At 52.4% G+C, this 26,756-nt stretch overlaps 1 protein-coding gene and 1 long non-coding RNA gene across 4 annotated transcripts in view; one reads left to right on the forward strand and one right to left on the reverse strand.

Moving 5' to 3' along the window:
- LOC140722398 (NACHT, LRR and PYD domains-containing protein 12-like) overlaps nucleotides 1-26,756 on the reverse strand; it is a 92,965-nt gene that overhangs the window by 39,069 nt on the left and 27,140 nt on the right. For all 3 annotated transcript variants that reach the window (XM_073037149.1, XM_073037147.1, XM_073037148.1), the window contains exon 9: nucleotides 11,699-13,436. In XM_073037149.1, coding sequence (XP_072893250.1) covers nucleotides 11,699-13,436 — 1,738 coding nt within the window. The remainder of the gene's footprint in view (nucleotides 1-11,698; nucleotides 13,437-26,756) is intronic.
- Nucleotides 15,679-24,439, forward strand: LOC140722376 (uncharacterized). Its single transcript, XR_012097600.1, has 3 exons — nucleotides 15,679-15,726; nucleotides 23,582-23,633; nucleotides 24,374-24,439. It is a non-coding gene; the product is annotated as an uncharacterized lncRNA (long non-coding RNA).

Below are 26,756 nucleotides of genomic sequence, written 5' to 3' on the forward strand. Positions count from 1 at the left end.
GGTGCCGCAGGAGGAACGGAGATGGCGGAGAGAGATCCCGCAGGAGGAAGGGGGATGGGGGAGAGAGATGCAGCAGGAGGAAGGGGAATGGGGGAGAGAGATGCCAGAGGAGGAAGGGGGAATGGGGAGAGAGATGCCGCAAGGGAAAGGGGGATGGGGGAGAGGGGTGCCGCAGGAGGAAGGGGGATGGGGGAGAGGGGTGCCGCAGGAGGAAGGGGGATGGGGGAGAGGGGTGCCGCAGGAGGAAGTGGGATGGGGGAGAGGGATCCCACAGGAGGAAGGGGGATGGGGGAGAGAGCTCCCGCAGGAGGAAGGGGGATGGGGGAGAGAGATCCCGCAGGAGGAATGGGGATGGCGGAGAGAAATCCCGCAGGAGGAATGGGGATGGGGGAGAGATATCCCACAAGAAGAAGAAGGATGCGGGAGAGAGATGCCGCAGGAGGAAGGGGGATGGGGGAGAGATATCCCACAAGAAGAAGAAGGATGCGGGAGAGAGATGCCAGAGGAGGAAGGGGGAATGGGGAGAGAGATGCCGCAAGGGAAAGGGGGATGGGGGAGAGGGGTGCCGCAGGAGGAAGGGGGATGGGGGAGAGGGGTGCCGCAGGAGGAAGGGGGATGGGGGAGAGGGGTGCCGCAGGAGGAAGTGGGATGGGGGAGAGGGATCCCACAGGAGGAAGGGGGATGGGGGAGAGAGCTCCCGCAGGAGGAAGGGGGATGGGGGAGAGAGATCCCGCAGGAGGAATGGGGATGGCGGAGAGAAATCCCGCAGGAGGAATGGGGATGGGGGAGAGATATCCCACAAGAAGAAGAAGGATGCGGGAGAGAGATGCCGCAGGAGGAAGGGGGATGGGGGAGAGAGCTCCCACAGGAGAAAGGGGGCTGGTGGAGAGATATCCCACAAGAAGAAGGGGGATGGGGGAGAGAGATGCCGCAGGAGGAACGGAGATGGGGGAGAGAGATCCCGCAGGAGGAAGGGGGATGGGGGAGAGAGATGCCGCAGGAGGAAGGGGGATGGGGGAGAGAGCTCCCGCAGGAGGAAGGGGGATGGGGGAGAGAGATCCCGCAGGAGGAATGGGGATGTCGGAGAGAAATCCCGCAGGAGGAATGGGGATGGGGGAGAGATATCCCACAAGAAGAAGGGGGATGGGGGAGAGAGATGCCGCAGGAGGAAGGGGGATGGGGGAGAGAGCTCCCGCAGGAGGAAGGGGGATGGGGGAGAGATATCCCACAAGAAGAAGGGGGATGGGGGAGAGAGATGCCACAGGAGGAAGGGGGATGGGGGACAGAGCTCCCGCAGGAGGAAGGGTGATGCGGGAGATAGGTGCCGCAGAAGGAAGGGGGATGGGGGAGAGAGGTGCCGCAGGAGGTAGGGTGATGGGGGAGATAGGTGCCGCAGAAGGAAGGGGGATGGGGGAGAGAGATGACGCAGGAGGAACGGAGATGGCGGAGAGAGATCCCGCAGGAGGAAGGGTGATGGGGGAGAGAGGTGCCGCAGGAGGAAGGGGGATGAGGGAGAGAGGTCCCGCAGGAGGTAGGGTGATGGGGGAGATAGGTGCCGCAGAAGGAAGGGGGATGGGGGAGAGAGGTGCCGCAGGAGGAACGGAGATGGCGGAGAGAGATCCCGCAGGAGGAAGGGGGATTGGGGAGAGAGATGCCGCAGGAGGAAGGGGGATGGGGGAGAGAGTTGCCTCAGGAGGAAGGGGGATGGGGGAGAGAGATGCCGCAAGAGAAAGGGGGATGGGGGAGAGGGTTGCCGCAGGAGGAAGGGGGATGGGGGAGAGGGGTGCCGCAGGAGGAAGTGGGATGGGGGAGAGGGGTGCCGCAGGAGGAATGGGGATGGCGGAGAGAAATCCCGCAGGAGGAATGGGGATGGGGGAGAGATATCCCACAAAAAGAAGGGGGATGGGGGAGAGAGATGCCGCAGGAGGAAGGGGGATGGGGGAGAGAGCTCCCACAGGAGGAATGGGGCTGGGGGAGAGATATCCCACAAGAAGAAGGGGGATGGGGGAGAGAGATGCCGCAGGAGGAACGGAGATGGGGGAGAGAGATCCCGCAGGAGGAAGGGGGATGGGGGAGAGAGATGCCGCAGGAGGAAGGGGGATGGGGGAGAGAGAACCCGCAGGAGGAAGAGGGATGGGGTAGAGAGATCCCGCAGGAGGAAGGGGGATGGGGCAGAGAGGTGCCGCAGGAGGAAGGGGGATGGGGTGGAGAGGTGCCGCAGGAGGAAGGGGGATGGGGGAGAGATATCCCACAGGAGGAAGGGGGATAGGGGAGAGAGATGCCACAGGAGGAAGGGGGATGGGGGACAGAGCTCCCGCAGGAGGAAGGGTGATGCGGGAGAGATGTGCCGCAGGAGGAAGGGGGATGGGGTAGAGAGGTGCCGCAGGAGGTAGGGTGATGGGGGAGATAGGTGCCGCAGAAGGAAGGGGGATGGGGGAGAGAGATGCCGCAAGAGGAACGGAGATGGCGGAGAGAGATCCCGCAGGAGGAAGGGTGATGGGGGAGAGAGGTGCCGCAGAAGGAAGGGTGATGGGGGAGAGAGGTGCCGCAGGAGGAACGGAGATGGCGGAGAGAGATGCCACAGGAGGAAGGGGGATGGGGGAGAGAGATGCCGCAGGAGGAAGGGGGATGGGGGAGAGGGATCCCGCAGGAGGAAGGGGGATGGGGGAGAGAGCTCCCGCAGGAGGAAGGGGGATGGGGGAGAGAGATCCCGCAGGAGGAATGGGGATGGCGGAGAGTAATCCCGCAGGAGGAATGGGGATGGGGGAGAGATATCCCACAAAAAGAAGGGGGATGGGGGAGAGAGATGCCGCAGGAGGAAGGGGGATGGGGGAGAGAGCTCCCACAGGAGGAAGGGGGCTGGGGGAGAGATATCCCACAAGAAGAAGGGGGATGGGGGAGAGAGATGCCGCAGGAGGAACGGAGATGGGGGAGAGAGATCCCGCAGGAAGGGGGATGGGGGAGAGAGAACCCGCAGGAGGAAGAGGGATGGGGTAGAGAGATCCCGCAGGAGGAAGGGGGATGGGGCAGAGAGGTGCCGCAGGAGGAAGGGGGATGGGGGAGAGAGGTGCAGCAGGAGGATGGGGGATGGGGGAGAGAGATCCCGCAGGAGGAAGGGGGATGAGGGAGAGAGGTGCCGCAGGAGGAAGGGGGATGGGGGAGAGAGATCCCACAGGAGGAAGGGGGATGGGGTAGAGAGATCCCGCAGGAGGGAGGGGGATGCGCAGAGAGCTCCCGCAGGAGGAATGGGGATGGGGGAGAGTGGTGCCGCAGGAGGAAGGGGGATGGGGGAGAGAGATCCCACAGGAGGAAGGGGGATGGGGGAGAGAGATCCCACAGGAGGAAGGGGGATGGAGGACAGAGCTCCCGCAGGAGGAAGGGTGATGCGGGAGAGAGCTCCCGCAGGAGGAAGGCGGATGGGGTAGAGAGGTGCCGCAGGAGGTAGGGTGATGGGGGAGATATTTGCCGCAGGAGGAAGGGGGATGGGGGAGAGAGATGCCGCAGGAGGAACGGAGATGGCGGAGAGAGATCCCGCAGGAGGAAGGGGGATGGGGGAGAGAGGTGCCGCAGGAGGAAGGAGGATGGGGGAGAGAGATGCCACAGGAGGAAGGGGGATGGGGGAGAGAGATGCCGCAAGAGAAAGGGGGATGGGGGAGAGGGGTGCCGCAGGAGGAAGGGGAATGGGGGAGAGGGGTGCCGCAGGAGGAATGGGGATGCGGGACAGTGGTGCCGCAGGAGGAAGGGGGATGGGGGAGAGAGCTCCCGCAGGAGGAAGGGGGATGGGGGAGAGAGATCCCGCAGGAGGAATGGGGATGGGGGAGAGAGATGCCGCAAGAGAAAGGGGGATGGGGGAGAGATATCCCACAAGAAGAAGGGGGATGGGGGAGAGGGGTGCCGCAGGAGGAAGTGGGATGGGGGAGAGGGATCCCACAGGAGGAAGGGGGATGGGGGAGAGAGCTCCCGCAGAAGGAACGGGGATGGGGGAGAGAGATCCCGCAGGAGGAATGGGGATGTCGGAGAGAAATCCCGCAGGAGGAATGGGGATGGGGGAGAGATATCCCACAAGAAGAAGGGGGATGGGGGAGAGAGATGCCGCAGGAGGAAGGGGGATGGGGGAGAGATATCCCACAGGAGGAAGGGGGATGGGGGAGAGAGATGCCACAGGAGGAAGGGGGATGGGGTGGAGAGGTGCCGCAGGAGGAAGGGGATGGGGGAGAGATATCCCACAGGAGGAAGGGGGATAGGGGAGAGAGATGCCACAGGAGGAAGGGGGATGGGGGACAGAGCTCCCGCAGGAGGAAGGGTGATGCGGGAGAGATGTGCCGCAGGAGGAAGGGGGATGGGGGAGAGAGATGCCGCAGGAGGAACGGAGATGGCGGAGAGAGATCCCGCAGGAGGAAGGGTGATGGGGGAGAGAGGTGCCGCAGGAGGAAGGGGGATGAGGGAGAGAGGTCCCGCAGGAGGAAGGGGGATGGGGGAGAGAGATCCCGCAGGAGGTAGGGTGATGGGGGAGATAGGTGCCGCAGAAGGAAGGGGGATGGGGGAGAGAGGTGCCGCAGGAGGAACGGAGATGGCGGAGAGAGATCCCGCAGGATGAAGGGGGATTGGGGAGAGAGATGCCGCAGGAGGAAGGGGGATGGGGGAGAGAGATGCCGCAGGAGGAAGGGGGATGGGGGAGAGAGATGCCAGAGGAGGAAGGGGGATGGGGGAGAGAGATGCCGCAAGAGAAAGGGGGATGGGGGAGAGGGGTGCCGCAGGAGGATGGGGGAGAGGGGTGCCGCAGGAGGAAGGGGGATGGGGGAGAGGGGTGCCGCAGGAGGAAGTGGGATGGGGGAGAGGGATCCCACAGGAGGAAGGGGGATGGGGGAGAGAGCTCCCGCAGGAGGAAGGGGGATGGGGGAGAGAGATCCCGCAGGAGGAATGGGGATGGCGGAGAGAAATCCCGCAGGAGGAATGGGGATGGGGGAGAGATATCCCACAAGAAGAAGGGGGATGGGGGAGAGAGATGCCGCAGGAGGAAGGGGGATGGGGGAGAGAGCTCCCACAGGAGGAAGGGGGCTGGGGGAGAGATATCCCACAAGAAGAAGGGGGATGGGGGAGAGAGATGCCGCAGTAGGAACGGAGATGGGGGAGAGAGTTCCCGCAGGAGGAAGGGGGATGGGGGAGAGAGATGCCGCAGGAGGAAGGGGGATGGGGTAGAGAGCTCCCGCAGGAGGAAGGGGGATGGGGGAGAGAGATCCCGCAGGAGGAATGGGGATGGCGGAGAGAAATCCCGCAGGAGGTATGGGAATGGGGGAGAGATATCCCACAAGAAGAAGGGGGATGGGGGAGAGAGATGCCGCAGGAGGAAGGGGGATGGGGGTGAGAGCTCCCGCAGGAGGAAGGGGGATGGGGGAGAGATATCCCACAAGAAGAAGGGGGATGGGGGAGAGAGATGCCGCAGGAGGGACGGAGATGGGGGAGAGAGATCCCGCAGGAGGAAGGGGGATGGGGGAGAGAGATGCCGCAGACGGAAGGGGGATGGGGGAGAGAGGTGCAGCAGGAGGAAGGGGGATGGGGGAGAGAGATCCCGCAGGAGGAAGGGGGATGAGGGAGAGAGGTGCCGCAGGAGGAAGGGGGATGGGGGAGAGAGATCCCACAGGAGGAAGGGGGATGGGGGAGAGAGATCCCACAGGAGGAAGGGGGATGGAGGACAGAGCTCCCGCAGGAGGAAGGGGGATGGGGGAGAGAGATACCACAGGAGGAAGGGGGATGGGGGAGAGAGATTCCACAGGAGGAAGGTGGATGGAGAAGAGAGATCACACAGGAGGAAGGGGGATGGAGAAGAGTAATCCCACAGGACGAAGCGGGATGGGGGAGAGAGATCCCACAGGAGGAAGGGGTTTGGGGGAGAAACATCCCACAGTGGGAAGGGGGATGGGGGAGAGAGATCACACAGGAGGAAGGGGGATGGGGGAGAGAGATCCCACAGGAGGAAGGGGGATGGAGGACAGCGCTCCCGCAGGAGGAAGGGGGATGGGGGAGAGAGATACCACAGGAGGAAGGGGGATGGGGGAGAGAGATTCCACAGGAGGAAGGTGGATGGAGAAGAGAGATCACACAGGAGGAAGGGGGATGGAGAAGAGTAATCCCACAGGAGGAAGGGGGATGGGGGAGAGAGATCCCACAGGAGGAAGGGGTTTGGGGGAGAAACATCCCACAGGGGGAAGGGGGATGGGGGAGAGAGATCACACAGGAGGACTGGGGATTGAGAAGAGTGATCCCGCAGGAGGAAGGTGGATGGGGGAGAGAGATCCCACAGGAGGAAGGGGTGTGGGGGGGAGAGCTCCCGCAGGAGGAAGGGGGATGGGGGAGAGAGAACCCACAGGAGGAAGGGGAATGGGGGGGAGAGCTCCCACAAGGGGAAGGTGGACGGGGGAGTGAGATCCCGCAGGAGGAAGGGGGATGCAGGAGAGTGATCACACAGGAGGAAGGTTGATGCGGGAGAGAGATCACACAGGAGGAAGGGGGATGGGGGGTAGGGATCCCGTAGGAGGATGGGGGATCGGGGAGAGTGATCCCACAGGACGAAGGGATTGGGAAGTTTGATGGGGGAGAGAGCTCCCTCAGGAGGAAGGGGGTTGGGGGAGAGTGATCCCGTAGGAGGATGGTGGATGGGGGAGAGGGATCCCGCAGGATAAGGGGGATGTGTGAGAGGGATCCCGCAGGAGGAAGGGGGATGGGTGAGAGGGATCCCGCAGGAGGAAGTGGGATGGGCGACAGGTATCCCGCAGGAGGAAGTGGGATGGGGGAGAGATATCCCACAAGAAGAAGGGGGATGGGGGAGAGAGATGCCGCAGGAGGAACGGAGATGGGGGAGAGAGATCCCGCAGGAGGAAGGGGGATGGGGGAGAGAGAACCCGCAGGAGGAAGAGGGATGGGGTAGAGAGATCCCGCAGGAGGAAGGGGGATGGGGCAGAGAGGTGCCGCAGGAGGAAGGGGGATGGGGGAGAGAGGTGCAGCAGGAGGATGGGGGATGGGGGAGAGAGATCCCGCAGGAGGAAGGGGGATGAGGGAGAGAGGTGCCGCAGGAGGAAGGGGGATGGGGGAGAGAGATCCCACAGGAGGAAGGGGGATGGGGTAGAGAGATCCCGCAGGAGGGAGGGGGATGCGCAGAGAGCTCCCGCAGGAGGAATGGGGATGGGGGAGAGAGGTGCCGCAGGAGGAAGGGGGATGGGGGAGAGAGATCCCACAGGAGGAAGGGGGATGGGGGAGAGAGATCCCACAGGAGGAAGGGGGATGGAGGACAGAGCTCCCGCAGGAGGAAGGGTGATGCGGGAGAGAGCTCCCGCAGGAGGAAGGCGGATGGGGTAGAGAGGTGCCGCAGGAGGTAGGGTGATGGGGGAGATATTTGCCGCAGAAGGAAGGGGGATGGGGGAGAGAGATGCCGCAGGAGGAACGGAGATGGCGGAGAGAGATCCCGCAGGAGGAAGGGGGATGGGGGAGAGAGGTGCCGCAGGAGGAAGGAGGATGGGGGAGAGAGATGCCACAGGAGGAAGGGGGATGGGGGAGAGAGATGCCGCAAGAGAAAGGGGGATGGGGGAGAGGGGTGCCGCAGGAGGAAGGGGAATGGGGGAGAGGGGTGCCGCAGGAGGAATGGGGATGCGGGACAGTGGTGCCGCAGGAGGAAGGGGGATGGGGGAGAGAGCTCCCGCAGGAGGAAGGGGGATGGGGGAGAGAGATCCCGCAGGAGGAATGGGGATGGGGGAGAGAGATGCCGCAAGAGAAAGGGGGATGGGGGAGAGATATCCCACAAGAAGAAGGGGGATGGGGGAGAGGGGTGCCGCAGGAGGAAGTGGGATGGGGGAGAGGGATCCCACAGGAGGAAGGGGGATGGGGGAGAGAGCTCCCGCAGGAGGAACGGGGATGGGGGAGAGAGATCCCGCAGGAGGAATGGGGATGTCGGAGAGAAATCCCGCAGGAGGAATGGGGATGGGGGAGAGATATCCCACAAGAAGAAGGGGGATGGGGGAGAGAGATGCCGCAGGAGGAAGGGGGATGGGGGAGAGATATCCCACAGGAGGAAGGGGGATGGGGGAGAGAGATGCCACAGGAGGAAGGGGGATGGGGTGGAGAGGTGCCGCAGGAGGAAGGGGATGGGGGAGAGATATCCCACAGGAGGAAGGGGGATAGGGGAGAGAGATGCCACAGGAGGAAGGGGGATGGGGGACAGAGCTCCCGCAGTAGGAAGGGTGATGCGGGAGAGATGTGCCGCAGGAGGAAGGGGGATGGGGGAGAGAGATGCCGCAGGAGGAACGGAGATGGCGGAGAGAGATCCCGCAGGAGGAAGGGTGATGGGGGAGAGAGGTGCCGCAGGAGGAAGGGGGATGAGGGAGAGAGGTCCCGCAGGAGGAAGGGGGATGGGGGAGAGAGATCCCGCAGGAGGTAGGGTGATGGGGGAGATAGGTGCCGCAGAAGGAAGGGGGATGGGGGAGAGAGGTGCCGCAGGAGGAACGGAGATGGCGGAGAGAGATCCCGCAGGATGAAGGGGGATTGGGGAGAGAGATGCCGCAGGAGGAAGGGGGATGGGGGAGAGAGATGCCGCAGGAGGAAGGGGGATGGGGGAGAGAGATGCCAGAGGAGGAAGGGGGATGGGGGAGAGAGATGCCGCAAGAGAAAGGGGGATGGGGGAGAGGGGTGCCGCAGGAGGATGGGGGAGAGGGGTGCCGCAGGAGGAAGGGGGATGGGGGAGAGGGGTGCCGCAGGAGGAAGTGGGATGGGGGAGAGGGATCCCACAGGAGGAAGGGGGATGGGGGAGAGAGCTCCCGCAGGAGGAAGGGGGATGGGGGAGAGAGATCCCGCAGGAGGAATGGGGATGGCGGAGAGAAATCCCGCAGGAGGAATGGGGATGGGGGAGAGATATCCCACAAGAAGAAGGGGGATGGGGGAGAGAGATGCCGCAGGAGGAAGGGGGATGGGGGAGAGAGCTCCCACAGGAGGAAGGGGGCTGGGGGAGAGATATCCCACAAGAAGAAGGGGGATGGGGGAGAGAGATGCCGCAGTAGGAACGGAGATGGGGGAGAGAGATCCCGCAGGAGGAAGGGGGATGGGGGAGAGAGATGCCGCAGGAGGAAGGGGGATGGGGGAGAGAGCTCCCGCAGGAGGAAGGGGGATGGGGGAGAGAGATCCCGCAGGAGGAATGGGGATGGCGGAGAGAAATCCCGCAGGAGGTATGGGGATGGGGGAGAGATATCCCACAAGAAGAAGGGGGATGGGGGAGAGAGATGCAGCAGGAGGAAGGGGGATGGGGGAGAGAGCTCCCGCAGGAGGAAGGGGGATGGGGGAGAGATATCCCACAAGAAGAAGGGGGATGGGGGAGAGAGATGCCGCAGGAGGGACGGAGATGGGGGAGAGAGATCCCGCAGGAGGAAGGGGGATGGGGGAGAGAGATGCCGCAGACGGAAGGGGGATGGGGGAGAGAGGTGCAGCAGGAGGAAGGGGGATGGGGGAGAGAGATCCCGCAGGAGGAAGGGGGATGAGGGAGAGAGGTGCCGCAGGAGGAAGGGGGATGGGGGAGAGAGATCCCACAGGAGGAAGGGGGATGGGGGAGAGAGATCCCACAGGAGGAAGGGGGATGGAGGACAGAGCTCCCGCAGGAGGAAGGGGGATGGGGGAGAGAGATACCACAGGAGGAAGGGGGATGGGGGAGAGAGATTCCACAGGAGGAAGGTGGATGGAGAAGAGAGATCACACAGGAGGAAGGGGGATGGAGAAGAGTAATCCCACAGGACGAAGCGGGATGGGGGAGAGAGATCCCACAGGAGGAAGGGGTTTGGGGGAGAAACATCCCACAGTGGGAAGGGGGATGGGGGAGAGAGATCACACAGGAGGAAGGGGGATGGGGGAGAGAGATCCCACAGGAGGAAGGGGGATGGAGGACAGCGCTCCCGCAGGAGGAAGGGGGATGGGGGAGAGAGATACCACAGGAGGAAGGGGGATGGGGGGAGAGAGATTCCACAGGAGGAAGGTGGATGGAGAAGAGAGATCACACAGGAGGAAGGGGGATGGAGAAGAGTAATCCCACAGGAGGAAGGGGGATGGGGGAGAGAGATCCCACAGGAGGAAGGGGTTTGGGGGAGAAACATCCCACAGGGGGAAGGGGGATGGGGGAGAGAGATCACACAGGAGGACTGGGGATTGAGAAGAGTGATCCCGCAGGAGGAAGGGGGATGGGGGAGAGAGATCCCACAGGAGGAAGGGGTGTGGGGGGGAGAGCTCCCGCAGGAGGAAGGGGGATGGGGGAGAGAGAACCCACAGGAGGAAGGGGAATGGGGGGGAGAGCTCCCACAAGGGGAAGGTGGACGGGGGAGTGAGATCCCGCAGGAGGAAGGGGGATGCAGGAGAGTGATCACACAGGAGGAAGGTTGATGCGGGAGAGAGATCACACAGGAGGAAGGGGGATGGGGGGTAGGGATCCCGTAGGAGGATGGGGGATCGGGGAGAGTGATCCCACAGGACGAAGGGATTGGGAAGTTTGATGGGGGAGAGAGCTCCCTCAGGAGGAAGGGGGTTGGGGGAGAGTGATCCCGTAGGAGGATGGTGGATGGGGGAGAGGGATCCCGCAGGATAAGGGGGATGTGTGAGAGGGATCCCGCAGGAGGAAGGGGGATGGGTGAGAGGGATCCCGCAGGAGGAAGTGGGATGGGCGACAGGTATCCCGCAGGAGGAAGTGGGATGGGCGACAGGTATCCGGCAGGAGGAAGGGGGATGGGGAAGAGTGATCCGATAGGATGAAGGGGAATGGGGGGGGGGAATTTCCAACAGGAGGGAGGGTGATGAGGAAGTGAGATCCCACAGGATGAAGGGGGTTTGCGTAGAGAGATCCCTTAGGCGGATAGGGGATGGGGAAAACAGATCTGACAGGAGGAAGGGATACCACTGGAGGGAAGGGAACGGGGAAGAGAGAACCCACAGGAGGAAGGGGAATGGGGAAGAAAGATCCCGCAGGAAGAGGGGTGGGGAAAAGACATTCCACTGGAGGGTGAGGAAAGGGTAATAGAGAGCCGACAGGAGGAATGGGGTTGGGGACGAGATCCCTAAGAATCGAAGGGGGATTTGGATAAAAAGTCCCACAGGAGGATTCCACGGGTAAACGATAATCCTACAAGACGAGAGGATGCAGAAAATGTTTGTACGTGTGTGTTGGGTCTGAACAGAGACCCAGAGGTGATGCGGCCTCGTTCTCTGTGTATCTGGTAGTGAGCAAAGTCACACACTATCAAGGGCAGGGGAGGGCAATCTCACAATGGTATTTCTTTCCTTCTCACTGGGACAGTCTGCAGACGGTCTCTTCTCCCTCACCGGGAAGGGGGTGTGAATCTCTGACCCACCTGCTGCATTCAGTGTCGGTCTGGGTGTCAGTAACAGTGAGAAGGAACATTGTCAATGGACGTGTCACAGGCATCAGGAAACACGGCCATTCCTGTGATTTACTACCATTAAATAATGGTCGTTGTTCACTGATCTGATGAAGTCTTCAACATCCCTTCACAAGGAACCACAGAACCCTCCCGTCCTTGGGTAATTACTCACCGATCCCCTGGGCATTTGTCACAATTCTTCACAATCTGATTTATCACAGTTTAACCCAAATCTCTTTACATTGAGATGACACAATAGAACAGTTTCACAGTTCAGAGTGAGAGTTAAATCAAGTTACCTCAACTCCTGGCACTTGTGCAGCCCGGGTCCCAGCCGCTGGATTCCTTCACATTGAATGTGGCAGCGCTCCAGGTCGAGGTGTTTTATTGTATCACAGAGTCTGATGGCATGAGACAGGACCGCGCAGTCAATCGGGGTCAGTGTCATTCCACTGAATGAAAGTGTTTTCACAGATCCCAGTGTTTCCTGAGCCAGTCCACGATTCTGAGACTCAAACAGGTAGTGCAATGTGTTCAGGAGGCTCCTTTTACCAGCTTCACTCCCTGTGTTTCCACTCTGGCGTTTAACCTCCTCCTTCACCCAGTCAATCACCCGGCAGGTTGTTTCATGAGGAAATGGACCCAGAAACTCCACCAGGCCCCGAGCTGTCATTGGGTTGGAGAGACCAGCAACAAAACGGAGAAATACCTCAAATCGCCCATCTGTCGTGTTGTGGGCATCAGTGAGGAATTTCAGGATATCCCCGGGATGTGGATTCAGGAATTGTGCGACTGCAGCTACAAACTCTTGGATGGTGAGGTGTGGGAATGTGTACACCACGCTCTGGGCAGAATCCTCTCTCTCCAAAAGCTCCATCAGGAACCCGGACAGGAACTGGGAAGGCTGCAGACTGTAGTTGATCAAATCTCCATCTGTAAACACAATCTTCTTCTTGTACACTCCTCTGAAGGCCATCTGACCCACCCTGAGTAACACATCACGGGGGTTCTCAATCTCACGGCCGTGGTTTTTCAGGATGTTGTAAATATAGTAGGAGTACAGTTGGGTGATGGTCTTGGGAACTTGCTGTGGGTCCCTGACTCTTTGTGTGAAGAAGGGGCCCAGTGTCAGAGCGAGGATCCAACAGTAGGAGGGGTTGTAGCTCATGGTGTACAGGATCTCGTTCTCCTTCACATAATTGAAAACAGCTTCCGCCACCATCTGATCTGCAAAATATCTGATGAAATATTCCTTCCGTTCCTCATCAACAAATCCCAGGATTTCAGCCCGGACACTGATCTCCGCCTTTTTCAATAAATGTAACGCAGTGGGGCGGGTGGTCACCAGCACTGAACACCCTGGGAGCAGCTTGCCCTGGATTAAACTGTACACAATGTCCGACACTTCACACCTCCACCCGGGATCTGGGCAGTGGTGCTTGGGTTCTGTATCTCTCTGACTGTCCGCAAAATCGATTTTGTGTTTGAATTCATCTAAACCATCGAATATAAACAGTAATCCCTCTGGGTTCTTCCAGACTTCTCTCAGGAAATTCCCAAAGTAAGGATACTGATCCAGAATCAGTTCATTCAGGTTTATTCGACAGATAATACTGTTTAAATCTCGGAATTTGAAACTGAAGACAAATTGGAACTGTTGGTATATTTTCCCCATGGCCCAGTCATAAACAATCTTTTGTACCATCGTTGTTTTCCCGATTCCCGGGACTCCGGCCGCTGCTGCTGAACTCCCAGATTTGGATTTATTCCGGGAAAAGCTGCTCTGGAGTAACTGATCAGTACGGATTTTTTCCAGCTGTCTGCGGAGTTGTTTCTCTCTATAATCCTCATGGTCTCTGCCTCTTGCCAGCAGCTCATGTTCCACCAGTCTCCGATGTCGAACAGTAGAAATGATCGTGAGCTCAGCGTATCGATCAACCAGCTGGAAAACCTTCACCTTTTCCGTCATCAGGATCGTGTTCACTTTCAGTGTTTCAGTTTGTGCCCGCAGAGTCTCCTTGTGTTTCTGTTGAACATCTTCCATGGGAACAGAGAACATATTCAAAACTTTAAATGGCTCTTCTGACAAAGAACTTTATAACGGTATTTCAGCATTCAGTGTTTGAGATCACATGAATAAATTCAATGCTTCCATGGATATTGGGACAGAAAGTAAAATTCTGTTCACAGACACGGAATTGACAGCAATGGATGTCCCTGAAAATGTCCAATCCTCATGTTCTGGTTCTAGTTATTTGTGAAGGTGAACATTCCCCTGATTGCACTTTCTAAGCAAACCTAAACAAGCATCACTTCCCACTAACATCTTAACTACATTCTACAGAGGCGTGGTTGAGAGTGTGCTGACCTTTTGCATCACAACCTGGTACTCCAGCTGCAGTGCTGCCGACAGAAAAGCCTTGCAGGGGGTGGTTAGGGGAGCAGAGAAGGTTATTGGGGTCTCCCTACCTTCTGTCCAAGTCCTCTTTCAACGTCGATGCCTCCAGAAGACACGGTACATCATTAACAACCCCTCACACCCTCTCCATGAACTGTTTGTTCTTCTGCCATCAGGTAAACGTTACAGGAGCATCAAAACTAAAACCACAAGGCTACTAAACAGCTTCCTCCCACGGGCAGTCAGACTGCTAAATAGCTGCTCTATCTGACTCTGCTTTGGACGCTTTTAACTTGCACCGGACACTTATAACCTGATTTAAAGCGACATGTGGCTGATGTGTTTTATTATTTATTGTTGTGTTTATTATTTAGTGTTGCGTTTGTTATGTTATGATTGCACTGCTCCTGGGAAACGCTGTCTCATTCTACCCTGCAGATCTGATGTACGGTTGGAACGACAATCAAGTTTTTGAATCTTGAATATCCTATTGCAGTCCTGACTGCACTCCCGTTACAACAACATTTCACTATATTTAAAGCATTGTTTGCCTCATTAACAGAGGATGTTAATGTTGATCTGGTGTGGAACTATGGAGAGCAGGACACTGTACATTTTGGCCAATCTGCACACTGGGGAGTCACAGGTGTCCACTGCTCTTGCATCAAAACAGGAGCAGAATACGCGGGAAATACTCAAGTCGGGCAGCGTCTGGGGGAGAATCACAGTGAAGTTGCGGATCGATAACCCATCGGAATGACAGGAATGAAAATGGGTCGTTTTCAATCGCAGTGATGGAGGATTGGTGGAAAGATGGAATCTGTGTTAATGGAAGAAGCCACAAGCGTCTGTCTCAGTGATGTACATCGTGTCTGTGGGAGAGGGTGGTGAAGTCTTGGCAACTGCTACTCATCGGTCTTGCTGTGGGGGTGTGGGGCGCTGTCTAATGAGGCCTCCGTCTGTCAGAGTCGACCATGGATGTCCTGCCCCTGCAAGCCGGGACACTCCGGTATGGAGAGGAAGCTTCTGCCGATGTAGCAAGCTCCCTCTCTCCATGCATCTGATGTACACAAAGGAACGGCAGAGACTGACACAGCTTGGCACCAGAGGTGTCGCAGGAGATGCCAGTCTGCGTTGAACACCATTTAACACTGACTCAGGGACTCCAGCTCCAGGCTTTTCCCACTGGGTTTACTCCCAAACTCTTCCCCATGAGGGTTACAGTTACAAGGCAGTGGAGTTTTGAGATCAGAGTTTTCTTGTTCCTGGGTGAGCTGCCAATCACAGCCAACAAGCCCCATCTGCCCAAAGCGACTGGTTGTAAGGCACCAGTAATCCACCTCTGCCCCTTCTCCTGTGGGAAGAAACACTTCCACCGGGATTAGTGGTTAAACCGCACGTGAAGGCCAAGAGCTGGACAGAGGCTACTCGCCACTGGGAGCATTTAATAGGTCGCGGCAGCTCATCCGCACTGTCACCCCCCCTCGCCCCCGGTTATAAAAATCTTAAGCAACCAAGGGGCGCTGTAGTATTGACAATGAATCGGTAAATTGGTTTATTATTGTGACATGCACCACTGTAAAATGGAAAACTTTTCTGCATGCGATCCAAATAGATCATTACATCACATCGGTGCAATGAGGTTGTACAAGGAAAAATGGAACAGAATAGTTCAGGGAAACAGTGTTTCAGTTGCCGAGAAAATGCAGTGCAGGCAGACGATAAGGTAGAAGGCCAAAGGATCATTGGGAAGTCAGCGTTGAGTTTTTTTGGGACTATGTTCCTAAACTGTAGAAATCAACACCTTAAACTACAGTACTGTGCAGAAGTCTGAGGTGTATATTAGGACTGACACATTTTGTCTTTTATTTTCTAGTTTGCACTTTATCCCGTTGTGATGCGGTTTGAACGGCATCGTCTGGATGAAAGGTGCTTTATAAATAAGTCATTATTATTATTATTATTATTATTATTATTATTGTTATTATTATTATTATTATTATTAGTATTTTTATCATCATCATCATCATCATCATCATCATCATCTTAGCCTAAACTGGTAAAACTTGAGGTACAGGCATAGATAGCCAAGCACACTCATGTCTCAATTGATAGGAGATTTCAGACTATTCTCGTGGTGTATAGTGTTATGGTTTTCGAAGATTTACACAAGTATCGCCGTGTGGGCCTAATTTATTAATACTATTCTGTAAAGCCTTTAGGATGATACCAGTTATCGATATTACGATTGGGATAAATAATACCCTGTTCGTTTTCCATAGTCTTTCATTTTGTCCTTTCAATACAACATATATCTGGGTTTTTTTTACTAATTCATTTCTGTAAGTTATGTGTGTTTGGAATGGCTATATATATTTAAAAAGTTGCTTTTGCTTGTTTATCCTGTAAAATTACATCCGAACGCAGATCATGTATTATCCTATCTGAAATAATGATCGGACGCAGTATGATATGAAGGACTCTAACTCTAAAAGTGGAAGAGGCTTGTACGTTTAGTAAATTATGGTGCTTTTCATCAGTTGTAGTTTAAGCAATGTTTTTGTGAATGTTGTCCGCCATTTTATTGTGCTTGTGCAAGTATTGAGATTCAGTTGAACTACTGCAGGATCTTGTAAAGTCGGATTGTTTGTAGTTTCTCTTATAATTTTCAGCATATATCGTCTTGGACCTATTAGTCGTTTATTCTCTATTATTGATAACTACATGTGTCAACAACCTTGTCCTGTATTGCTACAATGATCCCTTCTGTTTCTGGGAAGAGGTCTCCAACTCTGAGCCAGGGGCTCGACGCTTCCTTGTCGACATCTATGTCAATCGAGCTAATTGTGGATTTCAGAAAAGGCGAGATGAGGGAACACGACACACCAGTCCTCACAGAGGGGTCAGATGTGGAAAGAGTGAGCAATTCCAAATTCCTGGCTGTCAGTATCTCCGAGTATCTAACCTGGACCCAATATATCGATGCAGCTACAAAGAAGGCACAACAGTGGCTATATTTCATCAGGATTTTCCAACATCACTCGAATATTTCTACAGGTGTGACTTGCAGAGCATTGGAACTGGCTGCATCACCGTCTGGTTCACGAGGAACGGAGTAAGGCGCACACTCAACGATTCAGGAGCAACTTCTCCTCTACCATGCAGTTTCCGAATGGACATTGAACCCATCGATACTGCCTCACTAATCTCTTTTCAAATTTCTATTTCTGCACTACTTATTTAGTTTAATATTTCATATAATCACACAGACATGCACAGCTATATATGTTCAACTTCCAGGCCCTGAAGCCATTTCGCTGCTCAGCCAGATCCACCGTCTCACAAGCCACATGTCTCGCATGGATAACTCCAGGTTACCCAAAGCAGTACTCTACGGAGAACTCTGTCAGGGCACTATATGTTGTATCGTGCGTATGTATATTACGCACGCACACACACACACACACACACACACACACACACACACACACACACACACACACACACACACACACACACACACACACACACACACACACACACACACAATTTGGGAAGAGAACAGGATTTAGGGTATGTTTCATGATCATTAATGCTTGGTGGAACCCCGGAATGTCCATGCCCCCAAAGCCTTTAGTTCCCCGGATCTGGAGTACCTGGTGCTGCTGTGTAAACCTTTCCGGCTGCCAAGAGAGTTCCCGGCTGTTATTATCACAGCTGTGTAATATCAACATCCCCCAGTTGTGTTTTATTGTCACAGAGTGGGGATGATTTCCTTCAGAAATCGGTCAGGACTTCCCAAACCACAAAATTTGTATCAACGTTCCGTGTGAACAGCACTTGCCGTGTGACCGACTGCTTACATTGCCGGTGATCAGCAGGAGCTCAAGAAATTCAGCTCCGATCTGTGCAAAGTCATCCAGGCAGCGAAACGACAATACAGAGATCGTATTCAGGCACAGCTCTCCACCAACAACACACACAGCTTATGGCAAGTTCTGCACCCCAATGCAGACTTCAGAGCTAAGTGCAGTGGTGCTGCCAACATCACTGCCTGTCTCCCAGAGGATCTAAGTCTCTTTACGCTCGGTTCGATATCGCCATCACTGAGACCCTGAGGAGAGCAGACAAAGCGACCTGCACATTGGTCATCTCTGAGGCTGAAGTTCGCAGGTGTTTCCAACGAATGGACAGTCGCAAGCCTACGGGACCGGACGGCGTCCCAGGGCGGGTACTCAGGATGCGCGCGGCACAACTGGCAGGTGTATTTACGGATATTTTTAATCTCACCCTCTCCCAATGTAGAGTTCCCTCCTGCTTCAAATCATCCACCATTGTTCCTGTACCTAAAACAACTAAGGCAACATGCCTGAACGTCTGGCGTCCTGTCGCACTCACCTCAATAATAAGCAAATGCTTTGAGAGACTGGTCAAGGACTGCATCTGCAGCTTGTTACCACCCACACTGGACCCCCTACAATTCACCTACCGACACAACCGATCAACAGATGACATAATAGCCACTGCTCTGCACACCTCCTTAAACATCTGGAGAAGAGGGATGCTTATGTGAGAATGATGTTATTAGACTACAGTTCAGCATTCAATACCATCATTCCCTCCGGGCTTGACAAGAAGCTCAGAGACCTCGGCCTTCACCCTGCCTTGTGCAGCTGAGTCCTGGATTTCCTGTCAGATCACCAGCAAGTGGTAAGAGTGGGCTCCCTCACCTCTGCCCCTCTGACCCTCAACACAGGAGCCCCTCAGGGCTGTGTCCTAAGCTCCCTCCTTTACTCTCTGTATGCACATGACTGTGTCACTACCCACAGCTCCAATCTGCTAATTAAATTTGCTGAAGATACTATATTTATTGGCCAAATCTCAAATAATAACGAGGCAGCCTACAGAGAAGAAGTCACCACCCTGACACAGTGGTGACAAGAAAACAACTTCTCCCTCAATGTCGCAAAAACAAAGGAGCTGGATGCAATGTCGCAAAGACAAGAGGAATGGAGATAGGCTAACCCCTATTGACATCAATGGATCTGGGGTTGAGAGAGTGAACAGCTTTAAGTTCCTCGGCATTCACATCACTGAGGACCTCACGTGGTCTGTACACATCAATTGTGTGGTGAAAAAAGGCACAACAGCACCTCTTTCACCTCAGATAGAACCATAGAACATTACAGCACAGAAACAGGCCTTTTGGCCCTTCTTAGCTGTGCCGAACCATTTTTCTGCCTAGTCACACTGACCTGCACCTGGCCCAAATCCCTCCATGCACCTCTCATCCATATACCTGTCCAAGTTTTTCTTAAATGTCAAGGTGATCCCGCATTCACCACTTCATCTGGCAGCTCATTCCACACTCCCACCACTCTCTGCGTGAAGAAGCACCTTCCCCAATGTTCCCTTTAAACTTTTCCCCCTTCACCCTTAACCCATGACCTCCTTTTTTTCTCCCCTTGCCTCTGTGGAAAAAGCCTGCTCGTATTCCCTCTATCTACACCCATCATAATTTTATATTCCTCTATCAAATCACCTCTCATTCTCCTACATGCCAGGGAATAAAGTCCTAACCTATTCAAACTTTCCCTGTAACTCAGTTTCTCAAGTCACGGCAACATCTTTGTAAAACTTCTCTGCACTCTTTCAACCTTATTAATATCCTTCCTGTAATTAGGTGACCAAAACTGTATACAATACTCCAAATTCGGTCTCACCAATGTCTTATACAACCTCACCATTACATTCCAACTCTTATACTCAGTACTTTGATTTATAAAGGCCAATGTACCAAAAGCTCTCTTTACGACCCTATCTACTTGTGACGCCACTTTTAAGGAATTATGTATCTATACTCCCAGATCCCTCTGTTCTACTGCCGTCCCCAGTGTCCTACCATTTACCTTGTATGTTCTAACTTGGTTTGACCTTCCGAAGTGCAATACCTCACACTTGTCTGCATTAAACTCCATCTGTGGTTTTTCAGCCCATTCCTCCAACTGGTCCAAATCCCTCTGCAAGCTTTGAAAACCTCCCTCACTGTCCACTACACCTCCAATCTTTGTATCATCAGCAAATTTGCTGATCCAATTTGCCACATTCTCATCTAGATCATTGAGATAGATGACAAATAACAATGGACCCAGCACTGATCCCCGTGGCACATCACTAGTCACAGGCCTCCACTCAGAGTAGCAATCCTCCACTACCACTCTCTGGCTTCTTCCATTGAGCTAATGTCTAATCCAATTTACTACCTCTCCATGTATACCTAGCGACTGAATCTTCCTAACTAACCTCCCATGTGAGACCTTGTCAAAGGCCTTACTGAAGTCCATGTAGACAACATCCACTGCCTTCCCTTCATCCACTTTCCTGGTAACTTCCTCGATAAACTCTAATAGATTGGGTAAACATGGCCTACCACGCACAAAGCCATATTGATTTTTTCTAATAAGTCCCTGTCTATCCAAATACCTGGAGATCCTATCTCTCAGTATTCCTTCCAATAATTTACCTACTACCAATGTCAAACTTACCGGCCTATAATTTCACGACTTACTTTTTGAGCCTTTTTTAAACAACAGAACTACATGAGCTATTCTCCAATCCTCTGGCACCCGATCCGTGGATATCGACATAATATTTATGACAGGGCCACTGCAATTTCAACATTAGTCTCCTTCAAGGTCCGAGGGAATACCCTGTCAGGTCCCGGGGATTTATCTACCGGTACTCTGATTTGCCTCAAGACAGCAAGCACCTCCTCCTCTTTAATCAGTATAAGTTCCATGACCTCCCTACTTGTTTGCCTTGTTTCCAGTTTCTCTAGTAAATACAGATGCAAAAAACCCATTTAAGATCTCCCCCATTTCTTTTGGTTCCATACATAACCAACCACTCTGATCTTCAAAAGGACCAATTTTATCCCTTACTATCATTTTGCTCTTAACATACCTGTAGAAGCTCTTAAAATTATCCTTCACCCTGTCTGCCAAAGCAACCTCATGTCTTCTTTTAGCCCTCCTGATTTCTTTCTTAAGTATTTTCTTACTCTTTTTATACTCCTCAAGCATCTTATTTCCTCCCTGTTGCCTATACATGTTATACATCTCTTCTTCTTTATCAGAGTTCCAATATCCCTCGATAGCCAAGGCTCCTTATTCTTATTCATTTTGCCTTTAACCCTGACAGGAACATACAAACTCTGCACTCTCAAAATTTCTCCTTTGAAGGTCTCCCACTTACCAATCACATCCTTGCCAGAGAACAACCTGTCCCAATCTACGATTTTTAGATCCCTTCTCATTTCTTCAAATTTGGCCCTTTTCAGGTTTAGAACATCAACCCGAGGACCAGATCTATCTTTATCCATGATCAAGTTGAAACTAATGATGTTATGATCACTGGAACCAAAGTGTTCCCCTACACACACTTCCGTCACCTGCCCTAACTCATTTCCTAATAGGAGATCTAATATTGCATTCTCCCTAGTTGGTACATCTATATATTGATTTAGAAAACTTTCCTGAACACATTTTACAAACTCTAACCCTGCTAGACGTTTAACAGTATGGGAGTCCCAAACAATGTGTGGAAAATTAAAATCCTCTACAATCACAAATTTCTGTCTCCTGCAGTTGTCTGTTATCTCTTTGCAGATTTGCTCCTGCAATTCTCGCTGACTATTGGGTGGTCCATAATACAACCCTACTAATGTGGTCATACCTTCCTGTTTCTCAGCTCCACCCATATGGCCTCAGTAGACAAGCCACCTAATCTGTTCTGCCGAAGCACTGCTGTAATATTTTCCCTGACTAGCAAAGCCACCACCCACCCTTCATCCCTCTGTCTCTATCACGTCTGAAACATTGGAACCCTGGAACACTGAGCTGCCAGTCCTGCCCCTCCTGTAGCCAAGTTTCAGTAATGGCTATGATGTCATAATTCCAGGTGTCAATCCAGGCCCTCAGCTCGTCTGCCTTTCCCACAATACTCCACGCTTTGAAATATACACACCTCAGAAGATTATTACCACCACACACAACCTTGCTATTTGTGACTTTGCATGAACTACCAACATCATTTATTTTTACCCCCGTTCCACTATCTGCTCTGGCACTCTGGTTCCCATCTAGTTTAAACCCTCCCCAATAACACTAGCAAACCTCCCTGCAAGTATATTGGTGCCCTTGTAGTTCAGGTGTAACCGGTCTCTCTTGTACAGGTCCCACCTGCCCCTGAAGAGGTCCCGATGATCTAGAAATCTGAAACCCTGCCCCCTACACCAGTTCCTCAGCCACGTGTTCATCTGCCAGAGCATCGCACTCTTACCCACACTGGCACGTGGCACAGGCAGCAATCCGGAGATTACTACCCTCTATGTCCTGTTTTTCAACTTCCTACCAAGCTCTCTGTACTCACTCTTCAGGACCTCCTGACTCTTTCCTGTCATTGGTACCGATGTGTACCATGACATCTGGCTGACCACCCTCCCACCTCAGAATGTTGTGCAGGCGATCAGAGACATCCCTGACCATGGCACCCGGGAGGCAACAAACCACCCGGGAGTCTCTGTCACAACCACAGTATCTCCAGTCTGTACCCCTGACTATGGAGTCCCCTATCACTACCGCTCTCCTCTTCCTCCTCCCTCCGTTCTGCACTGCAGAACCAGACTCAGTGCCAGAGATCCGGCTGCCGCAGCTTGTCCCTGGTAAGCCATTCTCCCCCCTCCCCTGCCCCCGCAACAGTATCCAAATTGGTATACCTATTTTGGAGGGGAATGGCCACAGAAGAACCCTGCATTAACTGCCGTTTCTCCTTTGCTCGTCTGATGGTAACCCAATTACCTGTGCCCTGTTTCTTAGGTGTAACTACCTCCCGGAAGCTACTATCTATAAACTGCTCAGTCTCCCGAATGATCCGGAGGTCATCCAGCTCCTGCTCCAGTTCCCTAATGCAGTCTGTTAGGAGCTGCAGCTGGATGCACTTCTTGCAGGTATCGTTGTCAGGGACACTGGATGTCTCCCTGACTTCCCACATCCTGCAAGAGGAGCATTCCGACATCCTGCCTGGCAAATTCTCTAGTCTGAACAAAAAAAAAGAAAAACAGAAAAACAGATGGTTGAGATGGTTGAGGACGTTTGGGATGGGCTCCTAAATGCTAACGATTTTCTATAGGGACACAATTTTGTGCATCCTGACTGGCTACATCACTGCCTGGTATGGGAACTGTACTTCTCTCAATCGCAGGACTCTGCAGAGAGTGGTGCGGACAGCCCAGTGCATCTGTAGATGTGAACTTCCTACTACTAAGGTCATTTCAGAGATAGGGGGTAAAAAGTGCCCGAAGGATCATTCTGGACCCAAGTCTCACCAACCACAAACTGTTCCAGCTGCTACCATCCGGGAAATGGTACCGCAGCGTAAAAGCCAGGACCAACAGGCTCCGGGACAGCTTCTTCCACCAGGCCATCAGACTGATTAATTCACGCTGATACAATTCTATTTCCACAATTGTATACATAAATACAGACTCACTGCACACACTTTACTGTAATCGTGCTGCTGGCGGAGAAAAACAATTTTCACGACATGTGTCCATGATATTAACCCTGATCCTGAAAATTTTATCTGGCTGTTGTCTCATTTTTTTAGATCTGTTATTCATCATCCTCATACTGTCCTCGTTCATATCAATCCAAGTGCGCTCCAGTGCACATGGGGTTTTCCAGAAATTGCTATTTAAGTTCTTATTGTTTTGCATATTTTCCAGATCTGTTTCAGACCAGGATATTTTACCAAAATTATACGTCAATATGGGCACAGTGAGTGTTTACTACCTTCGTTATATTTTTACCGTTCAGCTCTGTTTGGCAGATTTTCTTGATCCTTGATGTAAATTCAAAATTTGTTCAGCCTTGCAGTAAATTCAGATTTTCTTCAGCCTTGAAGTAAATTTTGTTGGAAGGTTTTCCTTTATCACACTATTATCTATTTTCTTTGCTTATTGATATCCTAAATATCCGTTTCATATTCTGTTACATTGCATCCTGATGCTCTGTTTGATATTCTACCGGCTCTATTGCACCTTTCTTTATGTTTAATCATGTTCTGTACTTTCTTAGTCTAAAGTTCATGCTTATATATTTGGAAATTAGTTCCATTATTTGAATGGTTCGTTTCAGCTTTACTGCTGCAAGAGCAAATAATTTCAAATCATCAATGTATAGCTGTGTCAAGGTATAGTTCATATATTTTCTGATTAGATACCTGATTTTTGTCTGTTTCAGTAAATTATGAGTGGGCTTAAAGCTAGACAAAACCATAGTGGGCTTAGTGAGTCGCTTTGGAAAATCCCTCCATTTATTTTGATAGTGGTCGTTGTTCCTCTGTGGTTGTTAATAGGATGATTATTTTACGCGAATGCTTCATCAGTTGTAGAAATTTCACAAGTATTGTATGAATTTTATATATATTTGGAACTTCTCTTAAACACAAGGAACAGAATCAGATGTGTTTTTTTTTGATTGACAATACAACACTGAAAGTTTTCTGCTTTCCACAGGGTTTGAAATAGAATAATCTGTTATCTGTTGTTCAAACCCGAACGGTATTCTGTCTGCTCTCCTGTGAGTATATTGTGGTTATCTAAGTTGTTATCTGAGTTGTTATTAGTTACGAGATGTACGATGCTATAATTTTAGATATAAAATTGTCTTATTATTATTAAGAGCCAATAATAACATAGTAGGTGACCATTTAGTAGTCTTATAAATGCAGAATAAAGCTGTCGTTGAGGCTGGTGGTACATACCTTCAGCCTTTTATATGTTCTGCCCCGTGGGAGTATGACAGAGAGGATGTATGAGGTGGTTTGGGGTTCAGTAGCAAGGCTTTGGTTCGGGTTTGTGTCTTGCCAGCTTGATTGAGTTCCTCCAGGAGGTGACAAAGGTGATGGATGCAGTCACACATGGATATTGTCTACTTGTATATTGGTAGAGTGTTTGACAAAGTCCCACATGGGAGGCTCATACAGAATATTAACATGCTTGAGAACTGTGGGGAACTGTCCTGGCTGCCAGGGACACAAACTGGGAGAAATGTCTTGGCTGGCGGGTGGTGAATCTGTGAAATTATTGTCATAGACGGCTGAGGAAGTCACTTCACTGGGTATATTTAAAATGCAGGTCGATATGTTCCTGATTTGGAAGAGTGTCAACGTTTACTGGGATAATGGGGTAAAGAGGAATTGAAGAGCAAATTCACTAAGCCGAATGGCTTAATTCTGCTCCTAGGTCTTATGCTTTTAGGGAGCATCTGGAGTATTTGTTCACTTCTGATTTCCAGCTCATGGAAGGATTGGAGAGGGTGCAGAACAGGTTCATCAGGATGTTGCCTGGGTTCGGTGGCATGTGCTACAAGTAGAGGTTTGATAAACCTGGTTTGTTTATTCTGGAGTTAGAATAGAGATCTGACAAGGTGTACAAGTTTGAGAGATATGAGTCTGGGTTGACAGCCTGTATTTTGTTTATTTTTTACATATGACTGGTGTCTAATACCAGAGGGCATTTGGTTAAGGTGAGATGGGGTAAATTTACAGCAATTGTGGATAGTTTTTTAACAGAGTTCCGGGTGCCTGGAATTTACTGTCTGAGTCAACATGGCTTTGTGAAGGGAAGGTCGTGCCTCACGAGGCTAATTGAGTTTTTTGAAGAGGTAACAAAAAGCAATTGACGGAGGTACGGTAGTAGATGTGGTCTACATGGATTTTAGCAAGGCATTTGACAAGGTCTCTCACGAGAGACTCATCCAGAAAATCATGAGGCACGGGATAAGTGGAACCTTGGCTGTTTGGATAAATAATTGGCTTACAGGAAGAAAGCAGAGGGTAGTAGTGGAAGGGAAGTATTCTGCCTGGAGGTTGGTGACTAGTGGAGTGCCGCAGGGATCTGTCCTGGGACCCCTGCTATTTGTGATTTTCTATAAATGACCTGGATGTAGAGGTGGAAGAATGGGTGAGTAAATTTGTGGATGACATGAAGATTGGAGGAGTTGTGGATGGAGCTGTAGGTTGTCGAAGGTTACAAGAGGATATAGACAGGGTGCAGATTTGGGCAGAAAAGTGGCAGATGGGGTTCAATCCGGATAATTGTGAGGTGATGCATTTTGGAAGGACAAACCAGAATGCTGAGTACAAGTTTAATCGTTGGTTACTTAAGAGTGTGAATGAACAGAGGGACGTTTGGGTTCAAATCCATACATCCCTTAAGGTCGCTGCACGGGTTGATAGGATAGTTAAGAACTCCTATGGGAGGCTAGGCTTCATTAATAGGGGGATTGAGTTCAAGAGTAGAGATGCCAAGTTACAAATCTACAAATCTCTGGTGAGACCACACTTAGAGTATTGTGTTCAGTTCCGGTCACCTCATTATAGGAAGGATGTGGAAGCTATGGAGAGGGTGCAGAGGAGATTTACCAGGAGGTTGCCTGGTTTGGAGAACAAGTCATGTGAAGCAAGGTTAGTAGAGCTGGGACTTTTCTCTTTGGAGCGTAGAAGGATGAGAGGGCACTTGATAGAGGTCTAAAAAATTATGAGAGGCATAGATAGGCTGGATTTCTAGAACCTGTTTCCCAGGGCACCAATAGCAAACACTGGAGGGCATATGTACAAAGTTAAGGGAGGGAAGTTTAGGGGAGACATCAGCGGTAAGTTTTTTACAAAGGGTTGTGGGTGCCTGGAACAACTTGCCAGGGATGGTGGTGGAGGCTAAAAGATTAAGGGTATTTAAGAACCTCTTGGACAGGCACATGGATGAAAGAAAAATAGAGGGTCACGGGGTAGTGTGGGTTTAGTACTCTTTTTAAAGGAATGCATGGGTCGGCACAACATCCAGGGCGGAAGAGCCTGTACTGTGCTGTAGTATTCTAGTGTCTAGAGTCTAGTGACTA

Source organism: Hemitrygon akajei, unplaced genomic scaffold, assembly GCF_048418815.1.
Source record: "Hemitrygon akajei unplaced genomic scaffold, sHemAka1.3 Scf000076, whole genome shotgun sequence".
Taxonomy (NCBI): domain Eukaryota; kingdom Metazoa; phylum Chordata; class Chondrichthyes; order Myliobatiformes; family Dasyatidae; genus Hemitrygon; species Hemitrygon akajei.